Source organism: Diorhabda sublineata, chromosome 2 (assembly GCF_026230105.1).
Source record: "Diorhabda sublineata isolate icDioSubl1.1 chromosome 2, icDioSubl1.1, whole genome shotgun sequence".
NCBI lineage: Eukaryota > Metazoa > Arthropoda > Insecta > Coleoptera > Chrysomelidae > Diorhabda > Diorhabda sublineata.
This window is the reverse complement of record NC_079475.1, coordinates 38109902-38133848: the sequence shown is the minus strand read 5'-3', so window position 1 is coordinate 38133848 and position 23947 is coordinate 38109902. Positions and strand designations below refer to the sequence as shown.

General features: G+C 30.4%; 3 protein-coding genes and 1 long non-coding RNA gene across 5 annotated transcripts; 2 read left to right on the top strand and 2 right to left on the bottom strand.

Moving 5' to 3' along the window:
- The first annotated feature begins 15 nt into the window (after nucleotides 1-15).
- Nucleotides 16-4194, top strand: LOC130440574 (replication protein A 70 kDa DNA-binding subunit). Its single transcript, XM_056773827.1, has 10 exons — nucleotides 16-250; nucleotides 304-554; nucleotides 612-863; nucleotides 1157-1319; nucleotides 1373-1577; nucleotides 2142-2254; nucleotides 2377-2683; nucleotides 2739-2914; nucleotides 3636-3830; nucleotides 3884-4194. Exons 1-10 carry the CDS (start codon nucleotides 206-208, stop codon nucleotides 3983-3985), a joined length of 1809 nt encoding a protein of 602 aa, XP_056629805.1. The 5' UTR covers nucleotides 16-205; the 3' UTR covers nucleotides 3986-4194.
- LOC130440577 (uncharacterized) lies at nucleotides 4045-4434 on the bottom strand. Its single transcript, XR_008909552.1, has 2 exons — nucleotides 4259-4434; nucleotides 4045-4138 (listed from the first exon to the last, which is right to left on the bottom strand). It is a non-coding gene; the product is annotated as an uncharacterized LOC130440577 (long non-coding RNA).
- A 273-nt stretch (nucleotides 4435-4707) lies between these two features.
- LOC130453034 (uncharacterized) lies at nucleotides 4708-14135 on the top strand. The gene is made up of 8 exons (XM_056792619.1): nucleotides 4708-5076; nucleotides 5163-5422; nucleotides 7300-7670; nucleotides 9133-9581; nucleotides 10674-10849; nucleotides 10956-11125; nucleotides 11184-11646; nucleotides 12524-14135. The coding sequence occupies exons 1-8, from the start codon at nucleotides 4822-4824 to the stop codon at nucleotides 13257-13259; spliced, it is 2880 nt and encodes a 959-aa protein (XP_056648597.1). The 5' UTR covers nucleotides 4708-4821; the 3' UTR covers nucleotides 13260-14135.
- LOC130453035 (uncharacterized) lies at nucleotides 14116-23652 on the bottom strand. 2 transcript variants are annotated; one of them, XM_056792620.1, is made up of 11 exons: nucleotides 23360-23652; nucleotides 23098-23271; nucleotides 22494-22779; nucleotides 21493-22039; nucleotides 21189-21434; nucleotides 20840-21038; nucleotides 20569-20784; nucleotides 20274-20513; nucleotides 19832-20207; nucleotides 19572-19770; nucleotides 14116-18655 (listed from the first exon to the last, which is right to left on the bottom strand). In XM_056792620.1, exons 1-11 carry the CDS (start codon nucleotides 23492-23494, stop codon nucleotides 18487-18489), a joined length of 2787 nt encoding a protein of 928 aa, XP_056648598.1. In that variant the 5' UTR covers nucleotides 23495-23652; the 3' UTR covers nucleotides 14116-18486. The 2 variants fall into 2 exon arrangements, with proteins under 2 accessions (XP_056648598.1, XP_056648599.1); XM_056792621.1 differs by having other exon boundaries at nucleotides 22494-22755; nucleotides 23360-23644.
- Between the last annotated feature and the right edge of the window lie 295 nt (nucleotides 23653-23947).

The window sequence follows — 23947 nt, the reverse complement described above, 5'->3', positions numbered from 1 at the left end:
ATAATTTTTAAGGTTAGAGTAAATTTGAATCAGATTTCAAAAAAGAAGAAGATTCTATTTTTTGTATAATAAAAATGAAGATTTACTTGTCAATCTTGGCGGCAATTAAACAAAGTTTCCTCAATTTATATTTGTCTTTGTAGTTAGTATAGTTTTAATAAAAAGGCATTTATAATAATATTAACGCATTTGATTAACTTCCAAGATGCCCTCACCTGCCCAATATAACATGTCGGAAGGGTGTCTCAAGGTTAGTATATTTTTATATGAAATAATGCGTTGTACATACTTATCAACTTTTAGACCATCATGTCCGGAGGCGAATACCCTAAACCGATTATGCAAATTCTGGGTAGTAAAAGGATCAACGCTGGATCAGGCGATAAAGAAAGAATACGAATTTTATTATCAGATGGAAAATACACCATTTCTTTTGCAATGTTAACAGCCCAAATGAATGAAAAAATTGGTCCTAACGGCGTTGAAAATTTCAGTGTGGTACAAATTGATAAATACATTACTAGCGTTGTCAGCAATGCAGGAAAAGGAGATGCGTAAGTTTGACTATTTTATAAAATGTCTGCACAATTCCAGATACTTTAATATTTTAGTCGTGTGTTATTAATTCTTGAAATGACTGTTATCGAACCTGGATCTACAGTTGGACAAAAAATTGGCTCTCCTATTCCTTTCTCTGATGCTGATACAAAAGGGACTGCAACAACAAATGGAACATCTTCGACCTCAACTTTTAAACCAACTAATATAAAAAATGGATCTGCAATGGAAACCACCACAAGTGATACAAATTTATCTTCCTCTATGATACATCCTATATCCTGTCTTACCCCATACCAAAATAAGTAAGTTTGTTGAAAATTTGTATTTACTGTAATGGCTCATAATGTTGGAAGTTTGCATTTACTGTAAGCACTTATAATGAAATATTTGCAGCTTGTTGGAAGTTTGTATTTGCCATAAGGTCTTTTAATGAAATATTTTCAGGCTGTTGAAAGTTTGCATTTACTGTAGGGCTTATAACAAAATATTTGCAGGTTGTTGAAACTTTGCATTTACTGTAAGGGCTTACAATGAAACATTAATAGGTTGTTGAAAGTTTTGATTTATAATAGGGCTAATAATGAAATATTTGCAGGTGGGTTATAAAAGCAAGGGTTACAAATAAATCTGCTATTAGAACTTGGTCCAATTCTAGAGGGGAAGGAAAACTGTTCAGTTTTGATCTAATAGATGAAACTGGAGAGATACGTGTCACTGCATTTAGAGACTTAGTGGATAAGTTTTATGATTATTTACAGGTGATAAATTAGTAAATTTTAAAAAACAACATTCATTTATGTATCTATTTCAGGTCGATAAAGTTTACTATATCACTAAATGCCAACTGAAACCAGCTAATAAACAATTCAGTACATTGAAAAATGAGTATGAAATGACTTTAACTGCCGATAGTTCCATACAAGAGTGTTTTGATAGTAATGATGCAATTCCTACAACACAATATGAATTTGTTTCTATTGACAAAATATCAGAAAAGGAAACAAATACTTTAGTGGGTAAGAATATTCTAAATTTAAATCATTATTTTTTCCTCAATTTTTTGTTTCTGATTTCTATAATGTTTTACAACTTGATTTGTTACAAATCAAATTATTTCAACAGATTTTTCTTCCTATTTAACAATACAATAATGAGAAGTTTAAAAGGATAAATACTTTTTACAATAGATTTATTTCTTTGGGGATATTTAAAACCAAATAATTATGGACATAGATAGCCATCAATTGTATCAAATTGAGTAGAAAATAATAGACTTTATTGTTTTTAGAATTTATTTTTCATTATCTATTTTCTTTTCAATCTAATATGGCAGAAAGATTTAGCTTTTTCAAATTAAATTTGTGGCAAATTAATTGTAGTTTAACGTGACTCTAGTTAAATATTATATAGGTAGATTGGAATTTAGTTGGTTAAATATTTTTCACCAATATTCTTATGGTCTGTAATATATTTGCTGTGGTTACAAGTAGACTTCATCAAGGCAACTATAGAACTAGCGTTTTAAATCAATGAAACCTCCTGTCTATGTTCCACATAATGTTATCCAACACTTTTTTCAGATGTTATTGGTGTAGTGAAAAATGTGGGAGAATTACAAACTTTCCAAGCCAGATCTACTGGTAAAGAGTTGAAAAAGAAAGAGGTGGTCCTGGTTGATCAATCTCAAACTGCTGTGAGTTTATTTATTTATGTTCTTTTAGAGAATTAAGACATTGTAATGTATGAACGTTTTCTTATATAGTTAATATTGACTTTTCATCTTATCTAATTTTCTATATATTTAATAATTTTCAGATCAATTTTACACTATGGGGTACAGATGCAGAAAACTTTGATGGAACAAACAACCCAGTTGTAGTTATAAAAGGAGCTAGAGTTAGTGAGTTTGGAGGTGGAAAGAATCTGAGTATGCTTTCAAGTAGTACACTGAAAATAAATCCTGAAATGAAGGAATGTTATAGAATGAGAGGTTGGTATGATAGTGAAGGACAAAACGTCCAAATTAAAAATTTAAGTGCTAGATCTGGATCTGGCAATTTCTCCACCAATTGGATGACATTTAAGGAAGTTAAAGATCAGAAATTGGGTAGTTCAGATAAGGGTATGTTTACTATAAATAAATAAATGTTCTAAATTATTTTGACGTATTTTTTTAGGTGATTATTATCAAGCTAAAGCTACCATTCTACTTGTAAAAGCTGAAAATATTATCTACAAAGCTTGTCCAACGGCAGAATGCAACAAAAAAATTATTGATTTGGAAAATAGTATGTACAGGTGTGAGAAATGTAACAGAGAATTCCCAAATTTCAAATATCGACTTCTGGCGAGTGTAAGTATGAACAGATAAAAGATTCTACCAGTTAGTTTAACATTGTAATCTTTATCTCGACAAACGTTTGATAATACTCAATAAAAAAGTTTCTAAAGAAGTGGGAAATTAAAAGAGCTCATTGGATGACAGGAAACATGTTGGGGACAATATCTAACCTTCTTGAAGTCTGCAGATATTGGAATTTATTACAACTCTGAAATTAGAATACAAGCTGTTGAAACTAGTTCTAGAAATTCCAAACTTAATAATAATCCAACTCTACATACTACTTTGCATTTGTAAGGTAGCATGGGTTGGAGGTTTATTGGTTGTACTACTAGAATTTTATCCAATTTTAATTTGTCACTCGAGGCGCTGGTTTATTTGGTGCCTTTGATGCATAATCATAAGGGTTGAAATGTTTTGAAATGGTATAGTTATTCCTGAAATTCGCTACTAACTACTGCTTTAAAAGTGTTAAAATTACTTTTAACGTTTTGAATAAGTTCTAATTTATGATATTTTTTGTGCTGTTGCGTTTTCGGACCGATTATGGTCGGAAATAATCCGGTCGTTTTAAACGTGCTAGATTTTTATTCCCAAACCGACAATCGTGTCTAATAAGACATCTGGGAACTTGAAATGGATTTTGCGACTTCAATGCCAAATTAGAGTGATCAGGGCAACTCTCAGCTACAATATGTACACTATATTAAAAATTGAAATATTTAATTTTCAGATGAATGTTGGTGATCACACTGGTAATCAATGGGTTAGCATGTTTAGTTCAGAAGTTGAAAAAATCCTAGGCATGACAGCAGAGGAAGTTGGACAAGCATTGGAACATAACAAAGAAGAAGTTGCCAATATTGTTGATAGAGCTCATTTCAAAGAATACTTATTGAAATGTAGGGCAAAAATTGAGACTTATAATGTATGTAGTATCAAACTGTAACATTATTTCCATAATATAAGTTTTTATTTTAGGATGAAGCTCGTTTGAAAACAGTATGCATAAAAGTGGATCCTGTCAATTATGAAGAATACAATTCTTTCCTTATTGAAAAAATTCAACAATTAATCGCTTAATTATTGAACTTGCACTTTATTTACTTTCGTGAAAGTTTTTTTTGAAAAATACTAATATATGTTTTTTTGTTCTTTTTTTATTTTGTCATATTACAATAGATACAAAAATATTAATATACTTAATCCTATTTTTATTTCGAATCACCTCCAAATCTGTAACAAATGAGATTAAATTTAAGAATAAATACATACGAAAAAAGCATTTGAAATTAGTCATTAATATCGAAAAAATTACGACTGAGTTCTTATCAGTGAAGATCGTGATAACTATACCTTCAAAGTGGTTCCAAATATGCTTTTTTTCTTGCATATGCACCTAAGCATGCTAAAATTATTATGACACTTATAAATAATCCTAATAATAAAGCTACGGTATCTCCAAAATCAAACATTTTAAAACAGTTACATTAATAAAATTTGTATTAATTTATTATAGAATGTCAACTGTCAAACTGATTAATTTAATTTAAAAGGGGTACATTCCACTCACAATTACACTGTCTGACACGCGTTTCACTGTGATAGTGGGTGTTGATGTAGAAGCAGTCATAGATCGATGGTGACAGTGCTAGCAATAATAAAATTGTTTCTCGTATACCAAGCATGTTTGGGAAAATACATCCTTCGCTCGCGAATTGCATTAGAAATGTATTTTGGTGAAACGGTAATTCCATCTGTCGTGGTATGGGTATTGTGGGTGTTAGATGGAACGTACCCTTTATTGCAGATGTCAATAACACTATTTGAGACAGCTGATAAGTTTACAATATTTTGGAAACTTAAAAAGGGGTTAAGACATTCCAAATACATTTTTTAGAAAGAAGTATGATAAAGATATGGGTTCAAAGTTTGGAGATTTGTTAAAGGCACTTACAAAAGAACAAAGTAGTAAAAGTATATTGAAAATTTTATCCAGCATAAGGAAAGGAGTAGAGTGGCCTAAAAATAAATCTAATATTGATAAAATTCGTGAAATGGGGTCTTTGAAATATTTTATTATCAATTTAAATTCGCGACATAAGCACATAGTTGATGTGAGCCTTAGTATTTTAGGAAATGCTTGTATGGATTACAACTGTGCGAGAGATTTAGTAAGACATTCCGTGTATCAAATAATATTATTTATTACTTCCAAAAGTTGTTATTTTTTTCCGAACTTTGTTTTTTTAAATTTTAGGTGGGATTGTACAATATTATACATATTTTAAGTAAAATTTTGCAACGTTATACAATAGAAGATAGCATTAATGGAAGAATATTTAGAATAATTGGTAACCTTTGTCAACATTCTGACGATTTGGTGAAAATTATTTTAGATCAAGAACCACAAATTCTCACACAACTTTTGGATACATTAAAAAGCACTATCCAAGATATTTCAGAAACCCATATAAATTACTCAGAAGCAACTATTATTATGGGTTTAAGAGCATTAAGGTAAATGTTTTTTCAATTTTTATTATTATTTATGTTTTTATAATTATATATATATATGTATATATATATATATATATATATATATATATATATATATATATATATATATATATATCTTAAAACTTTTTACTTCATAGATTTTATTCATATGCTTTTGTTGATAAATCGTCTTCATTTTCAGTCTCATTTCATAGAAAATTAAGGTAAATAACCAACTATTGACACTTTTAGATAATAACATTATTAATACATATTAGAGAAAGTATTTTATTTGATTTCATTTATTGGTATAATATTTCATAGATATTAGTACAAAAAGTCTATTATTGACATCAAATTTTTATGGGAAACTATTTATTGACATCCCATATATGGAAGCTGCTTTTCTGCAAATTAAAAATATAAAGCATGATTTAAACTTGGTTTATGCAGTAAGTTAAGGATAATTATGAATTACTAGTAAACCAAAAGAATTGACCTGTATGTGGATAGCTTCTGAGACTGTCTAAAGGCCATTGTTGACTTTTTCTTATTTGTTTGATATCAGTTTTAAATATTTTCATAGCCAATGAACAAGAATGTTTAAACAAAACAATACCATCAATACTTACTTACCTGACGTATTATATGCTTATAATTTTAATTTGCTGTTAATTTTCTGCATGAACTACTAGTACCATTTCAGTGTATTTCAACTAGCAATTTAATTTGTTAGTATAATGTTCAATTTTTAATTTTAGCTCCTTAGAACAGTATTCACTATATAAGCAACAATAATTATTAACAGTAAATTTAAAGTAACGATTTATTGAAATTGAGTATTTCAAAAAATTAAATACAATAAATTGAAAATCCCAAACTTGACTCAAACAAAATTTTATTTTTTGCTAATAGCTATGTAAAAGTTGTAAACTAATTATAGGAGCTGGAAAATTCCTAATATCGATTTTTTATTGATAAAATATATATATTTCTCATCAAATATTAAAATATAGTTTTTTTTGAATTAAATAGAAGAATCTGAAACTTGTCTTTTGCATCACAAAGAATATAATCTACACAATCATTCTTGATATGGGCAGTTTTGTCTACCTACATCCTTCAAATTGCTGCCACTTCTCATCTGAGATCCTAGACTCTTCAAATTAAGTAAAAAGTATAATAAAGAGTCTAAGACCTCAGATATAGAGTGGCAGCAATTTGAAGGATGTAGATATATTTGAAAATAGGAAGACTTTCTGCAAAACTGCCCATAGTGAGAATGTTTGTGTAGATTATATTCTTACATCGTTTGTTTTTGTTTTCTCAAAATTATATTTGTCCTGTACCTTTTCTTGTCACTATTTCATGCTTTTTTCTACTTCTAACTTTTGTTTTTTTCCAGTTCCTGTTTAGTTAGTGAGCAATTTTTCCGCTGCTAATTGATCTGTTTATCCTTTTCATTTTGAACTACATTTTCTTATTTTTCAGTCTGTTGCTGATTTATAACTTTCTCATTATATTTTGGTAAATATACGTTTTAGGTTTTAGATTGAATTTTTAGAGACTATCACAAAATGAAATTTTAGACACATGCACAATGTTTTTATGGTGGACTCAGAACTACTGAAATTGTCATAAATTATAAGGAGGCTGTGGATGCCACAAAATTGTATTTATTATCTAATGTTTACTTGTTTTTTCTTGAGAAAGGAAAGGATGTCAATAACTGGTTAAGGGTCGATGAATGGTTGGTTACCTTAGTTTCAAAAAAATATATTTTGATAAATTTTAAATATGTCGAAATTTCCATTTTTACCTGTTTACTGAAACTAATTTTCTATAAAGAGACCTAAAAAATCGAGAGATTTATTAACGAAAAATTAATTGTATATTAGGTATATGATCTCCCGTCAAAGTTTAAAGAAATATCAAATAGTACAAACTGTGGGTAGCCTATTTTTTAAAATCAGCCAGGAATGGCAAAAAAATAAGTCTCAAGAAAATACTTTAGATGCTGTTATAAACTTATTATATAAGATATCCAAATATAAAGAGTACGATACAATAATAATATTAAAAAATTTGGATTGTGGAAATGCATTGGAGGAACTGCCAAAAGTGCTACTACATAATCCCAGCAAGATCATGAGTATTATTGTTAATTTTATCGGGATTAGTAAATTTAAATCAGATCTACCGGTACCAGAGATTTGTACTAAATTTGTGGATGAAGTTGTTAGAAAACATATAGACGCAGATACTACAGGTAAGATATTGCATTTTATAATTCTTGGAGAGTACTTACCAGCATAACTAAAAATAACTATCACTTACTAAATTAATAAACAGTATATTTAATTAAGCAAGTTACTATTTAATATGTTGAGCACTAACAGTTGGCAGGCTTTGGAAATTAATGGTGTAAGTCAAAATAGTGGATTTTTAGAAAATTGCAATTGAAATTTTTTGGTTTTTAATATGCTGGCATTTGAACTTAACAGGAAGTATGCATTTTAAACTTTTTTGTTCATTTGTAGATTTAAACTATTTTGCACTAGGCTTTATTTAAAAAAAAAGTAAATACATTTTTAATTTAAGTGAAAAATAGTCCAAATAATTAACCAAAAAGGAAAAAAATCAATGAAAAAATATATGACCACTTGACTATATATATTTTCATTCATTTTCTTATTTTTCACTTTCATTGATATCTGGGAAGGTATTTGGTATATCTTCTTTGGTTATGAAGCTGAGAATTGTGAAATATGTCACAGAAGAGAAGAATTCCAACAAGTTCTTTTTTTCAACATTGATGGGATTGGGGACATTGTTTTATAATAATATTTTTTGGTCATGACTTACCTTTTTATAAGAAGCTAACCGTTTTAAATGGGTCATCTTCATCCAAAATGGTTTTATACTCAAGAGTATCTTGATCTTAAGACACCTTTGACCAATTTATCTCCTTAGTTTAATTTCTTAATTTTGTGAGGTTATGAGCACAGAATACGTTAGGCCAGTCTGTATTGGTGGTATTGTTTTGTTTACAACATCCTTGTTCTTTGGTTATGGAAATATTATTCGCGTTATTGCGCCGCTTTCAGCCGTGGTGTTTTATGTTTAAAATTAATATTAAAAAAATAGTAAAGTTATCAATGTCCTTTACACGATGGAGCACTGATAGACAGTGTCAAGAGCTTTCCACATTTGTATAACAAAAAGGACCTATACGGGGAATTTCTATTGGTTTATCAGTAATGTATAATAATCCTTAATTTACTGCATAAACCAAAAAATTAACAACAAGAAAGTTTAGTTTAATTTTAATTTAGTTTTAATTCTGGCTGCATAAACCAAGCTTTAAAGGGCCCTTTAATCTAAAGGAACCAGCCGTTAAAGTTATAATACAAGTTTAATTGTATAAACTTAAAAAACTAAGCATTTCGGGTTTATGATGGAGACGAAAATCAGTAAAAAAATCAAACAGTCCAAGTAAAAGTTACATGGCCTCAGGACAGTCCAACCCAATAGTAAAACCAGAGAAAATGCGATCCCTTGGGCTTTGGAGAAGTTTCAAAATAAATTACATTAAGGGCCGTGACGAAAATTCAGTTAAGTGCCTACAGACCACTATGGGGCTCAACATGTTGAATAATATAAATTGCTTTACATACGAAAATCAATTTTCTATGTACTAAAATAAATCTTTATCAATTGTTTTCTTGTAGAATTCAGCAAAGAATCCCTGGAGCATATTTACTACCTCTGTACTCTTCTTGACCATCCGGCGAATCGAAACGGTTATAATTGTGCCAAGACTATTCCACTTTTGATCCAAGTACTAGAAAAGTTGAAAGCCCCTACAGATGATCATATAAAATGCTCCATTTTGCTTGTCAGCACTCTTAATAAATGTCAATACGAAGAAAGTTTATTACAAGATCAATTGAAATGTAATATTTTAGATGTCATTATTAAAAAAATGCGATGGATTATTAATGACACAGATATTTATTCCAAACATAGATTCAGGAAAGGTTTTAAGAGAAAATCTTCTACATTAATAAGAAAATTGCAGTTTGAAGATGCAGATGTACAGCTACTGGAAGATCTCGAAAGGAAGAGAGCATGTACTTGTTTAGAATGTGTCGATGAAAATTGTACCATCTATTATTCTGTAAGTACTTACTTTTTAAATGATTTACATGTACATTATTGTGTTATTAGTATATACATACATAAGGTGTAATAAATTTTAAACGAATCATTCTTTTAGAAAATTGTTTGGAATAAAAAACTTCTGCTGTACGAATAGAAACTAACACAGATGCATTATAGATACATCTTTGTAATGTTTTTACATCTCATATATAACCCGCCCTCTAACCCTGCCTTTTTACTTAAAAACCAAAACAATAATAGAAATTTAATTATAGAAGAAGTTTTATTTTTTTTTAATCTTAATACGTGTGATAATTAATTAATATTGACATAAAGCGGTGATGCTGCTAATACAGGACCAAGTTCAACCACCCATATTCAACTAGGTGCGCGGGGTCAGGGGCGTCCGCCCCGCATGCTCCTGCTTCAGGCCGGCCCTGCAAAATTTATTGTCTTTACAGCCCTGGTTAGATTTCAAGAGACCAAAAGAGACATGGACAAGTTGCCTTTATAGTAGTATGCGTAGATATAATTACCAAATTAGTTCACACCATCTTCAGTTTACTTAATAATATAGAAATTGAGGAGGATTTTGTCATTTTGGTGGCAATCAACTTAACACACACTTAGTGCAATATTGTTGGAATAGTGAGCTCCGAGAAAGTGTTACAATTATGATTCTTCTCCATACATAACAGATCACGTGATACAATGTGCATTGTAGAAGAATTTTTATTAGTGCAAGAGTGGAGACAAATTACCTTTAGGTAATGTAACTCTAGTCTGAACTATTGGACATTTTTGATGTTATATGGATCATTAAAGCCTTACATCTCAATTCAGAATCTTCGAAGAGTTATATCAGACTTTCAGAATGCCTAAAAGATGTGAAGCAGTAATTAGAGCAGAATTTTATATTTTTTTATTAGTATGCTTTACAAATTTGAAACACCTAAAAAAATATTGAAGCTATTCGAAAATCACCATTCTAGTCAATTGTTGAAGAAAATTAATTGGTGGTTTTTTACTTCTTATAATTGTTAATTTTGGAATGGGGTGAAATACTATATCATGAATTAAATGAGTTAAAAATTTAATTTATTTTTAGTATTCCGGTTTATCTCCAAGTATTATTGCAGAAAACAGACACCGACAACTTTCTCCAGTGTCAAGCGATGATGAATTTAGTTTTATGTCAAGTTTTAAATTTGACAGGAGTCCTAGTCCTTGTTCAAGTACGAACAGTGATTACGCAGCATTAACTTGGACATCTCCTTGTTCTAGGTACTTAGTACTCTTTATATAATTTACTAATTGTTATTATCATACAGCATATTTATAGTATTATTAATTTTGTTTGTTTAAATATTTAAATAAGTATTTTTCTCAGTCCTAGATCCTCAAAAAATGATGCTTCTTCTTATTCAGACTCTGATGACTATTCCCCGGTTTGCAGTGAAGCAGATAGCACAGAATTTCCAGTATCTGATTATTTAGAGGAAGAATTAGATGAAGATTCACAATCAGATTTATCAGAAATTAAAGAACAAATCCCTGTTGGTGAGTAAATATGTTGTTTCTTTGAGACTGAGATATTTGATTTTTATTTTTTTTTTAGAAAAAACTCTAGAACATAACAGCACCACAAATTTAAAAATGCGCCTGATATCCGAAATAACAAAATTAATAAAATCGTACGTGAAGATTGAACCACCAGTTCCACAACTAGCTTCCGAGGAATTATTAATAGCTCTTATTAACTGTTCGGAATCTTTCAATAGCAAACAATCTACTTACATCACTACAATAAACGTTGCTTGTGATATTCTTCGTTCACCTTTATATTTACTACCTTTGATGAAAACCACTTTTATAGAAAAGATTTATAAATTGACGGAATTAGCACATACTTCGCGTTGCATTATCTGCGTAGATCATTCTTGTATAGGGAAAATGATATTGAAAAGAATAACGTATTTAGCGGAATGTGCAGCAGGAAAAGGAGATATCGCTCACGAATTACTGAGAGCTAATAATGATGTTAAAGTTCAACTGGTCCTAGTTATTCCTTATATTATAGAGTGAGTAATGAATATTTAATTAATTTTCATCATTTTTTCATTGACATCCAAAGAAATTTACAGGTGCATCCATTTTAATGATCAGCACTTTTAATACAAAAACGTGTCGCTAAATTCGTTATAAAGGTGTTGTTTTAGATAAGTGGAAGTTAAAATCGAGGAAAATAGTTCTAAATTTGAATTTAAACCTGAAACAATAGCAGGAAGATGTAAAGGTATCATTTGGAAATTTTTCGAAAAGAACACAGATCCAAATGAAACAGGGCAGGGCTGTAAAGGTTTCAGTCAGGACTGGAAGGACAAAAATTATGGAAAAAATCTATTTATTCTTCAACGTTGATGGGATACAGGGTGTCGAATCATTTTATTATAAACAACATGTGTTAAACATAAGGAAAAATAGATACTAATGTTTAAAATGAGCACCCCTAGCAAAAATGCAAGCCTCCACTCGACGTCTAAGGGATTTCAGGATACCAGGATTGTTACGAATAAAATTACAGCCTTGTTTGATACCATTTTGAAGATATCTTAAGTTTAATATCGGGCTTGTGCAAATGAGCGATTTTAGCTATTCCCCCGCACAAAAATCCAGAGGATTATGACCTGGTGACTTATGGGTGTGGAGATCCTGGCACAAAAAATGATTTATATACCACTTTTCATATTAATCAAAGTTTAATAATAACCTATGTCGTCACGCAATATGGCCACCTCACTGAAATGTTTAAACTACCTACAAAATTTTTGAATTTTCAATAATTTTTTTATCTATAAATATTGATCAAGGAATCGAAAAAGAAATTATACATTATTTTTTTCCCAAACCATGCAAGTACCCTATTATTTTAATTCTGATTCTTATATTATTTTTTAGCGACAAGAAAATCTTATCGAAGCTTCTGATAAATTGTGGAGGTCTGAACATCCTGATGAAGTTGCTAACAGAAGATTCCATCTATAAACAGCGTACGATTAAAGTAATTTGTTCGTTGGCTTCTCGGAAACTCAACATAGCTAATCCCAGAAAACTTGCTATGGACATAGGTGACAATATAAGTGTGAGGGTTAAAACGCCGGACGATCCGGCGAACATTGTGACGTTTAAATTAGACGACGGGAGTTGTATCGAAGCCGACAGAGACGTTTTAATTGAAAAATCGGATTATTTTAACAGTTTACTCAACGGACATTTCAAAGAAAAAAACGAAGAAATTATTTATTTACATAACGTGGAATTCAAAACGCTAAATTGTTTATTGAATTTAATCAAATCGAATTCGAGTTTGGATCAAGTCGATGTAGATACGTTGTTGGATGTCATAGTTTTAAGCGATCGGTACTTGATGAACGACATCTGTTGTTTTGTAAGGAACTACGTGGAAAAACACACGTTTTCCTTTAAAACCGTACCTACAATTTACAAATGGTCACTAGAATCTGGTTTAAATTTACTTCGGATCGAATGTATTGCATTCGCTTTGGTAACTAAGCTCATGGATAGCAGTAGGTTTTCAATGTTTGATGGCTTATTTGAACTCGGATATTCTAATGAATTAGTAGAGGATATAAGGGCGCTTTTAGTTAGATATTTAGGGACGTTTTCGAGATGAGCATGAATGTGATATTATTTTTATATATGACTGACTGTATTTTTATAAGGACTAGTAATATATGACTTATTAAGTTCATTATCATTTATTACATCCATTAATGTATCTTCGGACTAACTAATGGTGGTTGACCATATTCTTTGTATTAAAACTATTATGCAGGAAAATAATCAATTAAACTTTGTTTCAATAATCCGACGAACATCAAACTATTGAGAGCCTCATATCTGTTTACAAATCACCTTAAATACCAAATTCCTATTGTAATAAAGCGTTAAGAGTCACATCAATACAAAAATCAAAGTAAGTAATTTGATACGTTAAGGTGTTCCAAGTCCAAGTGTCCTTTAAACAAATGGAATCGCTTAACTATGACGTTGGTTCCCATTAGAAGCGGTCGGTTTACAATAAATCTTAACGAATACAATAATAAATTGAATTTAGGTAGGTGAATTTGTGATTTTTCAGTCACATTAATATAAGACAAAAATTAGGTAATCCGAGACTATACGCCAATATAAAATAAAAGTAATTTGATACGTTAATGGAGCTTCAAGTGTCTAAGGGACACTTTGAATCGCTTAACTATGACGTTGGTTCCCATTAGAAGCGGTCGGTTTACAATAAATCTAAACTAATATAATAATAAATTGAATTTCGGTAGGTAAATTTAATATAAGACAAAATTCAAGTAACCTGAGACGTTATGTTAATGGAGGGTTAAATAAAGGACATGTTGTATCTCTGTCTGGGTTAAATTCGTGCAATATTGCCTAATTTTAAATAGAATGTCAGAACAACATCCACATTACTTCCTCATTCGATTTTTTATTGGCCCAGAAATGAAATAAAACAATTTTTATTAAATATATGGTTTATTTACGTTTATCTATTGTATATACAAAAAACTTAGATACGTAAGCTAAAGGTGAAAACTAATAAAAAAAGGTTTTGATAAAAGTACACGAGAAAAATTACTTCGGTTATACAAAAACGAAAACAAAAAAAATCGCGAAATTATCAATTGTATTAAATATAATAAAATTATACCATATGGATGACAATTAAAAGGATGTTAGAGTTGGGATTAAAATTATATGTAAATATAACATTGATCAATAAGTCCCTGATATTGAGGAGAGAGGTCATCACAAATCACTTTTTTATATTTTCCCATAGAAGTACCATCTGTTAAAGGACACCGGTCTAATTTTGAGCTTATTCTCTCCAACAATTTTAAGTAATTATTTAGTTAATTAAGGAGGAAATCACAAACAAACGGACCACTGTCTCAAGTCTATATAAACAATATGTCAAATTTAATGAATTTGTTCATACAATAGTATCCATATTTGGCCCCCATAAACTAGTGAGTGTTGTCAAAAATGTTTCAAATATAGAAAGGGGGAAGTCAGTCATCACTAAAATAGAAGCATATTTGAAACTAAAGAAAAATATTCAATGATAACGGCGTAGATATAAGTTGGAAAAGCGTAGGACGAAATTTGGTTGAACAACTTGTGTTTTGTTTACTAAACCGGGACTTTTTGATCGATGTGTTAGTTTTTAAATTTGATCTTTAGTTCAAAATTACAATTTATCATACATTATTATGGATTCAAGAATATAATGGTTATAATATAGACAATAGAAGAGAATAGAAAATTGAATACTGAAGACGGTCTTACGAAAACTAGAGAATCTGAAAAATAAAGAAATCGATGAAATATTAGGTAATGAAAACATCGTTCGATTCATTAAAACCTAGAGGTTTCTCCACATCCAAAGAATACAAGACAAGCAGTTGCCCAAAAGAATCATGGATGCCAAAATATACAGCAGTGGAAAAAGAGACAGACCCTGTTATCATAGGACTGAGCAAGAATGAGGAACAGACCAGTTTGGAAACAAATTGCCTAGGAAGCCAAGGCAGTAATGCAAATTTGTAAGGTAAGGTTAATTAGAGGAAGTCAAGTTATATCAAGCATTATAGCTTTTTTTAAACTTAAATGAATATTTTGTGGAATTTGTATCACAGTATATTATAAATAAAACATATAAGTTAGTAGAATGGAATAGGGTTTAAGGGTTACTTCTGACAAAAACTGTTTCTATTCTCATCAAATTTAAAAAGTGTTGACCGGTTAAGGATCCTTAACTTAAAGTCAAATAAATCTTTCAGATTCAGAGACGAAATGACCACAAACCTCAAAAAACAGGTTATTGATCAAATCAAAACATGGATGATACAATTTACGTTTAAAATCATTGTCAATTCTTCATCTAGTGAATAAAACTTTTGGTCATAGTTTCATTTAGTATTCCCAAGATGTTGAAACATTATAATAGCTTTTTCACAGACAATGGTATTGTATATATTTCGTATTATGTGGAAAGATTACTGGACAAGTGTAGAAGTTCTTCTATCCATTCCATGGTTTCACTGTGTTATTCAAATAGAAAATCTTCTTGTAATAAACCAAAAGAAACAACTGTAGATTGTTGAAATTTCATTAAAAATAGAGCCCTCAAGACATAAACAAATTTTTGTTTATGATATGACAGTGATTTCCAACGGTTTTGACTCCATGCTAAAGTTTGCCGGTTTATGTCTTCTTCCTTTCTTCTATTTCTTTTCCTAATAATTTTTTTCATGTTCTCCCGGTTAGTTTTTTAATTCTGTTTCCAGTTTTCATTATTTTTCTTGTAAATATATCTTTTTTCATTCTTACAATATTGGATACATACGCTGGTTTCAAGATTTGATTTCCTTTGATATCCTCATTTGTCTAAATAATTCTAGAAGGAAAAGTTGGAGACAATATTCCATCAATGGAGAAAAAAATTTGAAAGAAATGAGTTATGAGATTTTTGAAAATAAAAAGAGAGGAATTGTAGAAAAGCGTTTTATAATAAAATAATTTTGGAAGCAATTTTAGTTTAGTGTAAATTCAGACTAAAAATAATATTTTTCTAATCAACAAATTATTTTTTTTTTCATCGACAGGCCCGAGATTCAGTGTGATATCTTACAAATATTTTAATAATATCAAACACAAAAAAAAATGATAAAATTTGAAATTTCAATCTTAATTAATTACGTACATTATCGTTTTGCAAATTAAATACGTTGATTATGGGAAAATTTGGACACTGTCCAAAAATTCTTATATATACTATGTTTATATTAAAATCTATCACAAATTAACAAAATCCACAAAATAATCAACAAAATCACAGATGTCTCAACATTGCAACCATTTAATTTCAAATACATGTCAACTTAAGTAAAATTTGTTTATCGGAGATAGACACTGGTTTGGCGGTTGATGAGCAACTATATTACAAAGACTATGATCAATTCTTAAGATGATAGTAACTTATTTTTTATTCTTAACCCATCAAAGCCCGGTGTTGCCAAACGGCCACAGTAAATGTAATTTGACAGCGCGAATTTATAAAAAGATTAAGAAAGTATTGGATAGATGGCAGCATATATATTTACTTGGATGTGTATAACGTCTTCTCTACTCATGACAAATTGCACATACTGATCGAACGGCAGGTCAACGGAACTCCTCGTGGCCGTACCGATAAAAATGAACATACGGTTCGATTAAGTACAAATTCTTTTTTCACCAGAAACAAATATTTATACTTTTTTGATGTGGTATTCAAGTAAACACAAATACATGTTTCTATAAGAAAATTTATTGATAATATCAGTTTGTGTAACACCTGCACATGTTTATTTTGATTTGTAGTAGCCATACGGCAACTCTAGGCACGCAGACTTTAGAGGAAACTCTCCAAATTGCATATTCTGATGAACTACCAGAGGACTCAATATATATTGAACCACCCGAAACCAGTTCTCTTACTTTAAAATATGGTGCATATAGGAATCGGGCCTGAAAACTCATCAGCTGAATATCATCATTCTAACAATTTGCTGAGTTCCATATTATTCGAGGAAGGTATCAAACACAATCTTATGATTCCGTTTTGATTGAGATTGCACCACATGGTTTTCTTCAAGTTAATCTGAAGAAGGCTGTTAAAGAAAATATCAATGTTCCTCTCACTCCGAGTTCTTATTACAGATCTTTAAAAAATAAGTTAATTGTCACTCAAAACATATACATACAGAGCGCTGCTGAAATTCATAATACCTTATGGAGGTACTATCCTCGATAATAGAATCCCAAAGGACTGTCCGTAAACTAAAAAAAAGATCATGAGTAAACAATATAAAAGAGGAGCGCAACAATCTACGCTAGAACGAACGAACAAGGCTAAACAACAACGTAATTGGCGAATATAATGAAGGTATGGGGGATACCTATTTGATGTACGAGAATATCAATCAATACGATACAGCATATTCATTAAAAAAAATAGTGGTGGTGCATATTCACCACTATTTTTATACTAATCGACGTTTCCATTACAAATGACTCTACTGGAATTTAAAAGCGAATTGGTACAAGTATAATTAACCAGGTATGGAACTTTCCCTAAATCTGCCGGAAGACCTAACATTTCAGTTAACAGGATATGACCACATTCTGATAAGTGTGCCAGATAAAAAAATGAAGTGCAGGTAAAGGATGCTGATCTATAATGAGTACAATTTGTAACAAGTGCAATGTAAGACTTTGTTTAGAATCCAATCCTATTTTCACACAAAAAACTAAGTTTTTTATTTTTATTAAAATTTTTGGAATTTTGTACTTATTTCTGCCAAACATTGCCATTTGGTAACACGTGTTTTTTTTTCAAAATGAACAATTATATATAAAAAAATGTACTTTTTGCATTAATTCATCAACATGTTGGTAAAATAACTAGTTAAAGTTGACAAAAAACGAAAAAAAAATGTTTGGTCTCATGGGTCAAGACACAATTTAATAAACGAAGCTGTACATTTTGTGATTATCGAATGTGGATTTTAATATATCTACTACCTAACACAATACACATCCTTAGGTGATTTTCTGAGGTCGAAGACAGTTGTTACTTTTTCTCTCTGTAAATTTCTGACGACAGTGTTCAAAAGTTAATCAATCTCTTAATTTTCATTCAGGCAGTAATATAACACTATAAATGTTTTAATACACCTTACCAAAACACACTGAAATTTATAGCCTTTAACGACTATTATATTATTTTCGGTAAAATGTAAAAAATAAATTCTATAACCGGAAAATGAAGCTAAAACTGAACATTATTCAGGATGACTATAATAAATATGTGAACTATATTCCGCTTCAGTGCCAAAACGTTTTTTACAGAAGGGACACGGCAATCGAGACCCTTCGCATTGGTTTTTCTTGTGGAAATACAAGTGGGATTTGTTAGCGAAGGCTTCCCAACAGGAAGAACATTTGTACGACCTACAAATAAAACAGAAAATTAAAAACTTTTGAACATTGAATATCAAACTAATCTATACGAATGTTGGAAACTATACTATAATAGAAAATATAATTTTCCTATTGGGTATTTATCTCGTGTTAACTGTTGTTTCGTTCTCTTATATGACTCCATAACCTGAAACATTATGGAACACCAGCAGCAAAGACCCAGGTTGCCAATCCAGGAGGGCAAGTGAAATATCTTTGGCTTTGGCGTATTATTCATCACCATATTGACGTCTAGGCTATTATATTCCGTCCACTGGCGTTAATCTGAGTATACCACGATAAAAAACTGGCGCCCCAAGCAACTCGAGACATGAACTTTGCCGTCAAACCGATATGTACCGACGATAGAACGTTACCGTTATATACATACGCTAAGTACTATTTTCAAATACCCTTTCTTTGAATTTAAAAAACTTATTAGATAATCAACAAAAAATCCTGAAAATGGTCAAGGTTTACATAAATGTTGGAACTTTTATTTATAGGTCATAGGTTGTTGTATCAGTGAAAATCGATTTTAAATAAACACATACAAGGGTATTAATGCTAACAGATAAACACCATTAATGTTGAGATTTACAAAAATTCCCAGAGATCTTGTGTATAAAACAATTTTGGACTGGTCCTGAGATAAGTCTGTAACTGAAACAATCAGTTTTGCAGATACTCATATGAAAATTATTAACTTTAAATAAATGAGTAAAATAAGGAAATTTCTGAACTCAATACAAACTTGTGTTGTTTATTCCATATATATGTTTAGTTGTCTGCAACTATAATTGAATTTATGAAAAAAGTAATGTAAAAAAATTTTTAAGTAACATTTGCAATTTTTTGGGAATTTTAGGAATAAATGAAAGAATTATAAATGTAAAAATTGTTATACCTGTCAGGATCAGGTAAATTAACACCCATTGGTATTTGGCTGGTACCGGCAGCAACTTGTTGCATTTTCTCAGATGATTTCTTAATCGACAATTGAGGATTATTTTGTACGATTTTCATAACATTGGCATTTATCAAAGCCTTCTGCTTGGGATTTTTACTTATGGGAGTAATACTGACGGCACCATCTCCTAACGTATCTGAAAAATGAATCATACATATATACAATACCGTTATTTTGTTAAATTTGATAAATTATACCAGGGAAACTTTGCTGTTCTATCTGTCCTTGATCCATAGGTCCTCCCTGTTCGTGAATTTCCACCATGGGTTCCATAGTAGCCGGATCCATGGGTTCTTGTTTGATGTAAATATCCATCGGCTGCACTGGCGGATACTGTTGCGGCATAGGCGGCGGTTGTCGGTAGTTCAATTGACCCATTTGGTTATTTGGCGGATTCGGAAAACGTGGGCGATTACTGTAAGGTGGCTGAACTTGTGTTTCGCCTTTATGTATACGCATATGACTGTTTCGAGAGTATATTGTAGGAAATGGGGTGTTGCAAATAAAACAAACGAAAGTTTGTTGCGAATTCGAAGATTTAGGTTCTTTTAAAATATGATCAGGGAGATAAATCTACGAAAATTTAAAAATTATTTTTCTTATTTAATTTCAATTAAAGTTTGAAAATAATCAACTCACGTCATCTTTATAAGGTCCTATTTCTTTGGCGCAATTTCTAACTGGTCTTCCTGCTGGAGAAACATCACCATTTTTGCCAGATAATGTCTTATTATTGCCAGCTGCACGCATTTGTGGAAACTGACTAAAATCACAATTCTTGCTATGGATATTGAATTCATCCAATTTGAAGAACACTTTATAACATTTTCGACAAAAGTATGCTTGATTGCCGGTTTTTGACTGTGATGTTTGAAATTCCTAAAATAAATTTTTGTTATTAGAGATCAATTTTGCAATATATAACTATCCTCACTTTAGAATCCTGAGGTTCTTCTTTAATTTGCAAATTGGGCTGTAGAGTCTTTCTCTCCATGAAACTCCTCTTAGGTTGTGGAGGACCTTGTTGACAAAATCCTGATAAATTATTTAGATTTTGTCCACTGAAAAATTGATTATTGGCAGCTACCATTTCAGGAGGTGGATTATGTTGTGTTACAACTATTCTTCTTGGTTTCGGAGGGTGGATTATCTAATGAAATATTTAACATTCAATCAAACCTATTTATACGCCTTTTAAAACTTACCTTAGGTATGATGTTACTAAGTTTGCTCGCTGCATAAATTTTTTCTGAAACTTCATCTTTCTTAGTTTCGTGTTCATCGCAATGCTCTTTAAATTTATGCCTTTGTTTATTGAAGCGCATTCCACAATAACGACATGTATAGTAACAAGCCAAAGAAAAGTAATGACTTTCTATCGCCCAATTATCTTTGAAAGTATATCTACAAAAAAAAAAAGATTTCAACATAAAAAAAAATATAAAAAAAGCAATTTTATCACAATTTCATTTCAAGAGACAAATCACATTTTTAATTCAGTTTATGAGTCCATAATTAATTGATAAAGACTAATAAATAAATAAATGAACTTGCCTACAAAGTGGACAGAATTTTTTATTGACACCTCCAATTCTCATTGATTGATACAGTAGTTTCCTATCATCTTTAGAATAATCTCCTAAATAAACATCATTCACCATGGGTTGAGTACCTACTAGAGTGATCTTTTCGTCTCCTGTGAGTTTCATACCATTTGGATCTCTATCTTTCTCATCAATAGGAATCAGTAAACTTTCTGCATCAACTACATCATCAATAACAATATCATCATCTTCATACCTAGCAAAATAATAAAATTATGAATTATATGGACGATGTTATGTAACTTTTTTTTTACCCGTTTTCATCAAAATAATTAAGCCACTTATTCCTAACATCAGAATCATCTCTATCTTCAGGCCATGGTAAGGGATTATCAATTTTCTCCCCTATTTCCACATCAATATGTTTCTGTTCATGTATAGATAAAACTTTAAGGTTGCGGAATTGTTGTTCACAATATCCACATTGAGGGAATATTGTTTCTTGGAAGTATTCCTCTGGGTCATAGTCGGGAACGTTAGTTTTGTTTATTGAATTTAATACCAGTTGAAATAAGGATAGAGGTTGATACCGATATTCCTCTTCATCCATGAATTTATCAATTAGTGTGCTTTCTTCATCCTCATCTTCTACAGGCCCAGCTGCTTCTTCTTCATCGTCATCAACAATATTAGGTTTTCTACAAAGTCTTTTCACTCTTCCATTTGTTCTTTCATTTCTATCTAGACTATCTTCATCGTCATCATCTGATTCTATTATTCTTCTTCGTTTTCTTGGCCTCAGTTCTTCCAATGATTCATCAGAACCATCCAAATCACTATTATCATCATATAATTGGGATCCTAGGAAAAGTAAAGTTATTTATTTTGGATTTTTGTAGCTAATTTTTTTATATACAGGTGTAAGTTATTACTGAACAATAATTCAAAATTTTGGAACTCTATTATGATATTTCACAATACTAACAATCTTGTGGGTATTAATTCAGGTGTGAACCAAGAAAATGTTACAACTGGAAAAAACCTTATTAAGTGAACAGAAATTCAGTTCGCACAATTCCACTTCCAACATATTTTAACATATAGTATATATTAAATCTCAAATTTATACTGCAATTTAGTCCCATACTAGCGTTGTTCTTCAAGATATTAATACAATTTTTAATCACAATCCATAGTATCTTCTAACACATTTGAAGATATGAAAGTATTTAACCACATTTTAAAAAATTGATATTTCAAATTTTACTTGTTATTAATCTAAAAAAAAAACACTGATATGAAAAAAATTGATTACCTTCTGTATTTTGAGTGAATTCTGTCAAGCTGCTGCATAGTGAATCATCTAATTCATGATAAAAAGGAACAACTTTTCTTCTCCTAAGCGACTTTTCAGAATTTTCTGTCTTGATTTTATTCTTGGCCATAGATTCAGCAATGGCCAGTTCCAGCTCACCGTTTACTTGGTTACTTTCCAAAATAGTTTGCTTGCAATTATTACAAAATATATTGAGGTCATCTGTAGATGTACTACCATCTTTCAACTCTGAAATTTCGTCCTGAAAGGGCACAGTTTTGTCCGACTGTCAAGTTAAAAGGAAAACATTGATATAAATATAATCACAGAAATTAATATAATAATTGTAAAACTTTCATTAAAATAGTAAAATTTAAAATATTAAAACGTAATTTTATGTAAATGATCAAATTATTTCATATGTCCAGACTATAAAACACTCTTTTTGGGTACATTAATTATGTTGTATAGTGTAGGTGTGAAAATTTCACCAAAGTAGTTTTCTATATATATATAAATTCATATTTATAAAAAATATATATTGTGGATTAATTATTACTAATACTAATTAAATAGTAAAGGAAAATAATAATTGGTACATTACCACTTCTCCACAAGCTAGAAAAGCTTCTATAGCATTATCACTAGGCTCCTCGCGAAGCTTTTCTTTTTGTTTTAGGGCAATTTCCTCACAATTTTTCTTAAAACTACTAAGTGAACTCAGAGTCTCGTTACAACTTTCACAAATTTGCTTTGATAATGGGTCAGTCCTATATATCTATAATAGATTGTTTTGATAGTATATTTTTAAATCGAAAAAAAATTGATTCGAAAAAAATATTTATTTGAGCTTCATTTGTACTTACAACAATGGGAAGGCATTCTTTGATAAGTTGAAGGATTTCAATGCCTTCTTCATTTTTATCGAAGATGCTTAACATCTTTTCTGCAATTTCGTCACACAAACGACACGATTCTTCCGTTTTTTCGCTTTCCTCCATTTTATTAAATTATATTATTTAATTAAATCTTAAACAAGAAGACTAATAGTGACAGAAATTTGTTTATTTTGATGGAAATTTCAATTTTTACACAAAACGCCGACTACTTGACATGTTATTAATGTATTCCGCCATTTTAAATGTAGCTTACGAGAAACCTCGCAAGGGAACGCCAGCGTCGATAAGGGCAGCTTTCCAAATTGTCAAAACAGAGCCGGCGCGAAATATATATATAAATAAACTAATAACTCAGAATAGGAGTGCTCAACACAGTAAAAGGAAAAATTTTACATTTCGAGGTTATGTTTTCGATGTTCTTTGTTTTGTTTATTCTACAATTCAGTTACTGAACTGAATACCAGTTCAATTTTAATTCACTTGTTTTCTAGCACTTCTTGCTTTTTTTGTGTTTACAAAGTTTTAAGCATGTATTACGGCTTAAATACTTTTAAA

What these genes read in the sequence shown, in the direction of transcription:
- LOC130440574 (XM_056773827.1), top strand. Translation starts at nt 206, where the DNA reads ATGCCCTCACCTGCCCAATATAACATGTCGGAAGGGTGTCTCAAG. An exon ending in AGTTTTATGATTATTTACAG is followed by an intron (nt 1,320 to 1,372) that starts GTGATAAATTAG and finishes TATCTATTTCAG; the next exon opens with GTCGATAAAGTTTACTATAT. An exon ending in ATTGGGTAGTTCAGATAAGG is followed by an intron (nt 2,684 to 2,738) that starts GTATGTTTACTA and finishes GTATTTTTTTAG; the next exon opens with GTGATTATTATCAAGCTAAA.
- LOC130453034 (XM_056792619.1), top strand. Translation starts at nt 4,822, where the DNA reads ATGGGTTCAAAGTTTGGAGATTTGTTAAAGGCACTTACAAAAGAACAA. An exon ending in ACAACTGTGCGAGAGATTTA is followed by an intron (nt 5,077 to 5,162) that starts GTAAGACATTCC and finishes TTTAAATTTTAG; the next exon opens with GTGGGATTGTACAATATTAT. An exon ending in TGGACATCTCCTTGTTCTAG is followed by an intron (nt 10,850 to 10,955) that starts GTACTTAGTACT and finishes TATTTTTCTCAG; the next exon opens with TCCTAGATCCTCAAAAAATG.
- LOC130453035 (XM_056792620.1), bottom strand. Translation starts at nt 23,494, where the DNA reads ATGGAGGAAAGCGAAAAAACGGAAGAATCGTGTCGTTTGTGTGACGAA. An exon ending in AAGAACCTCAGGATTCTAAA is followed by an intron (nt 20,514 to 20,568) that starts GTGAGGATAGTT and finishes AATTTATTTTAG; the next exon opens with GAATTTCAAACATCACAGTC. An exon ending in TAGGACCTTATAAAGATGAC is followed by an intron (nt 20,208 to 20,273) that starts GTGAGTTGATTA and finishes AAATTTTCGTAG; the next exon opens with ATTTATCTCCCTGATCATAT.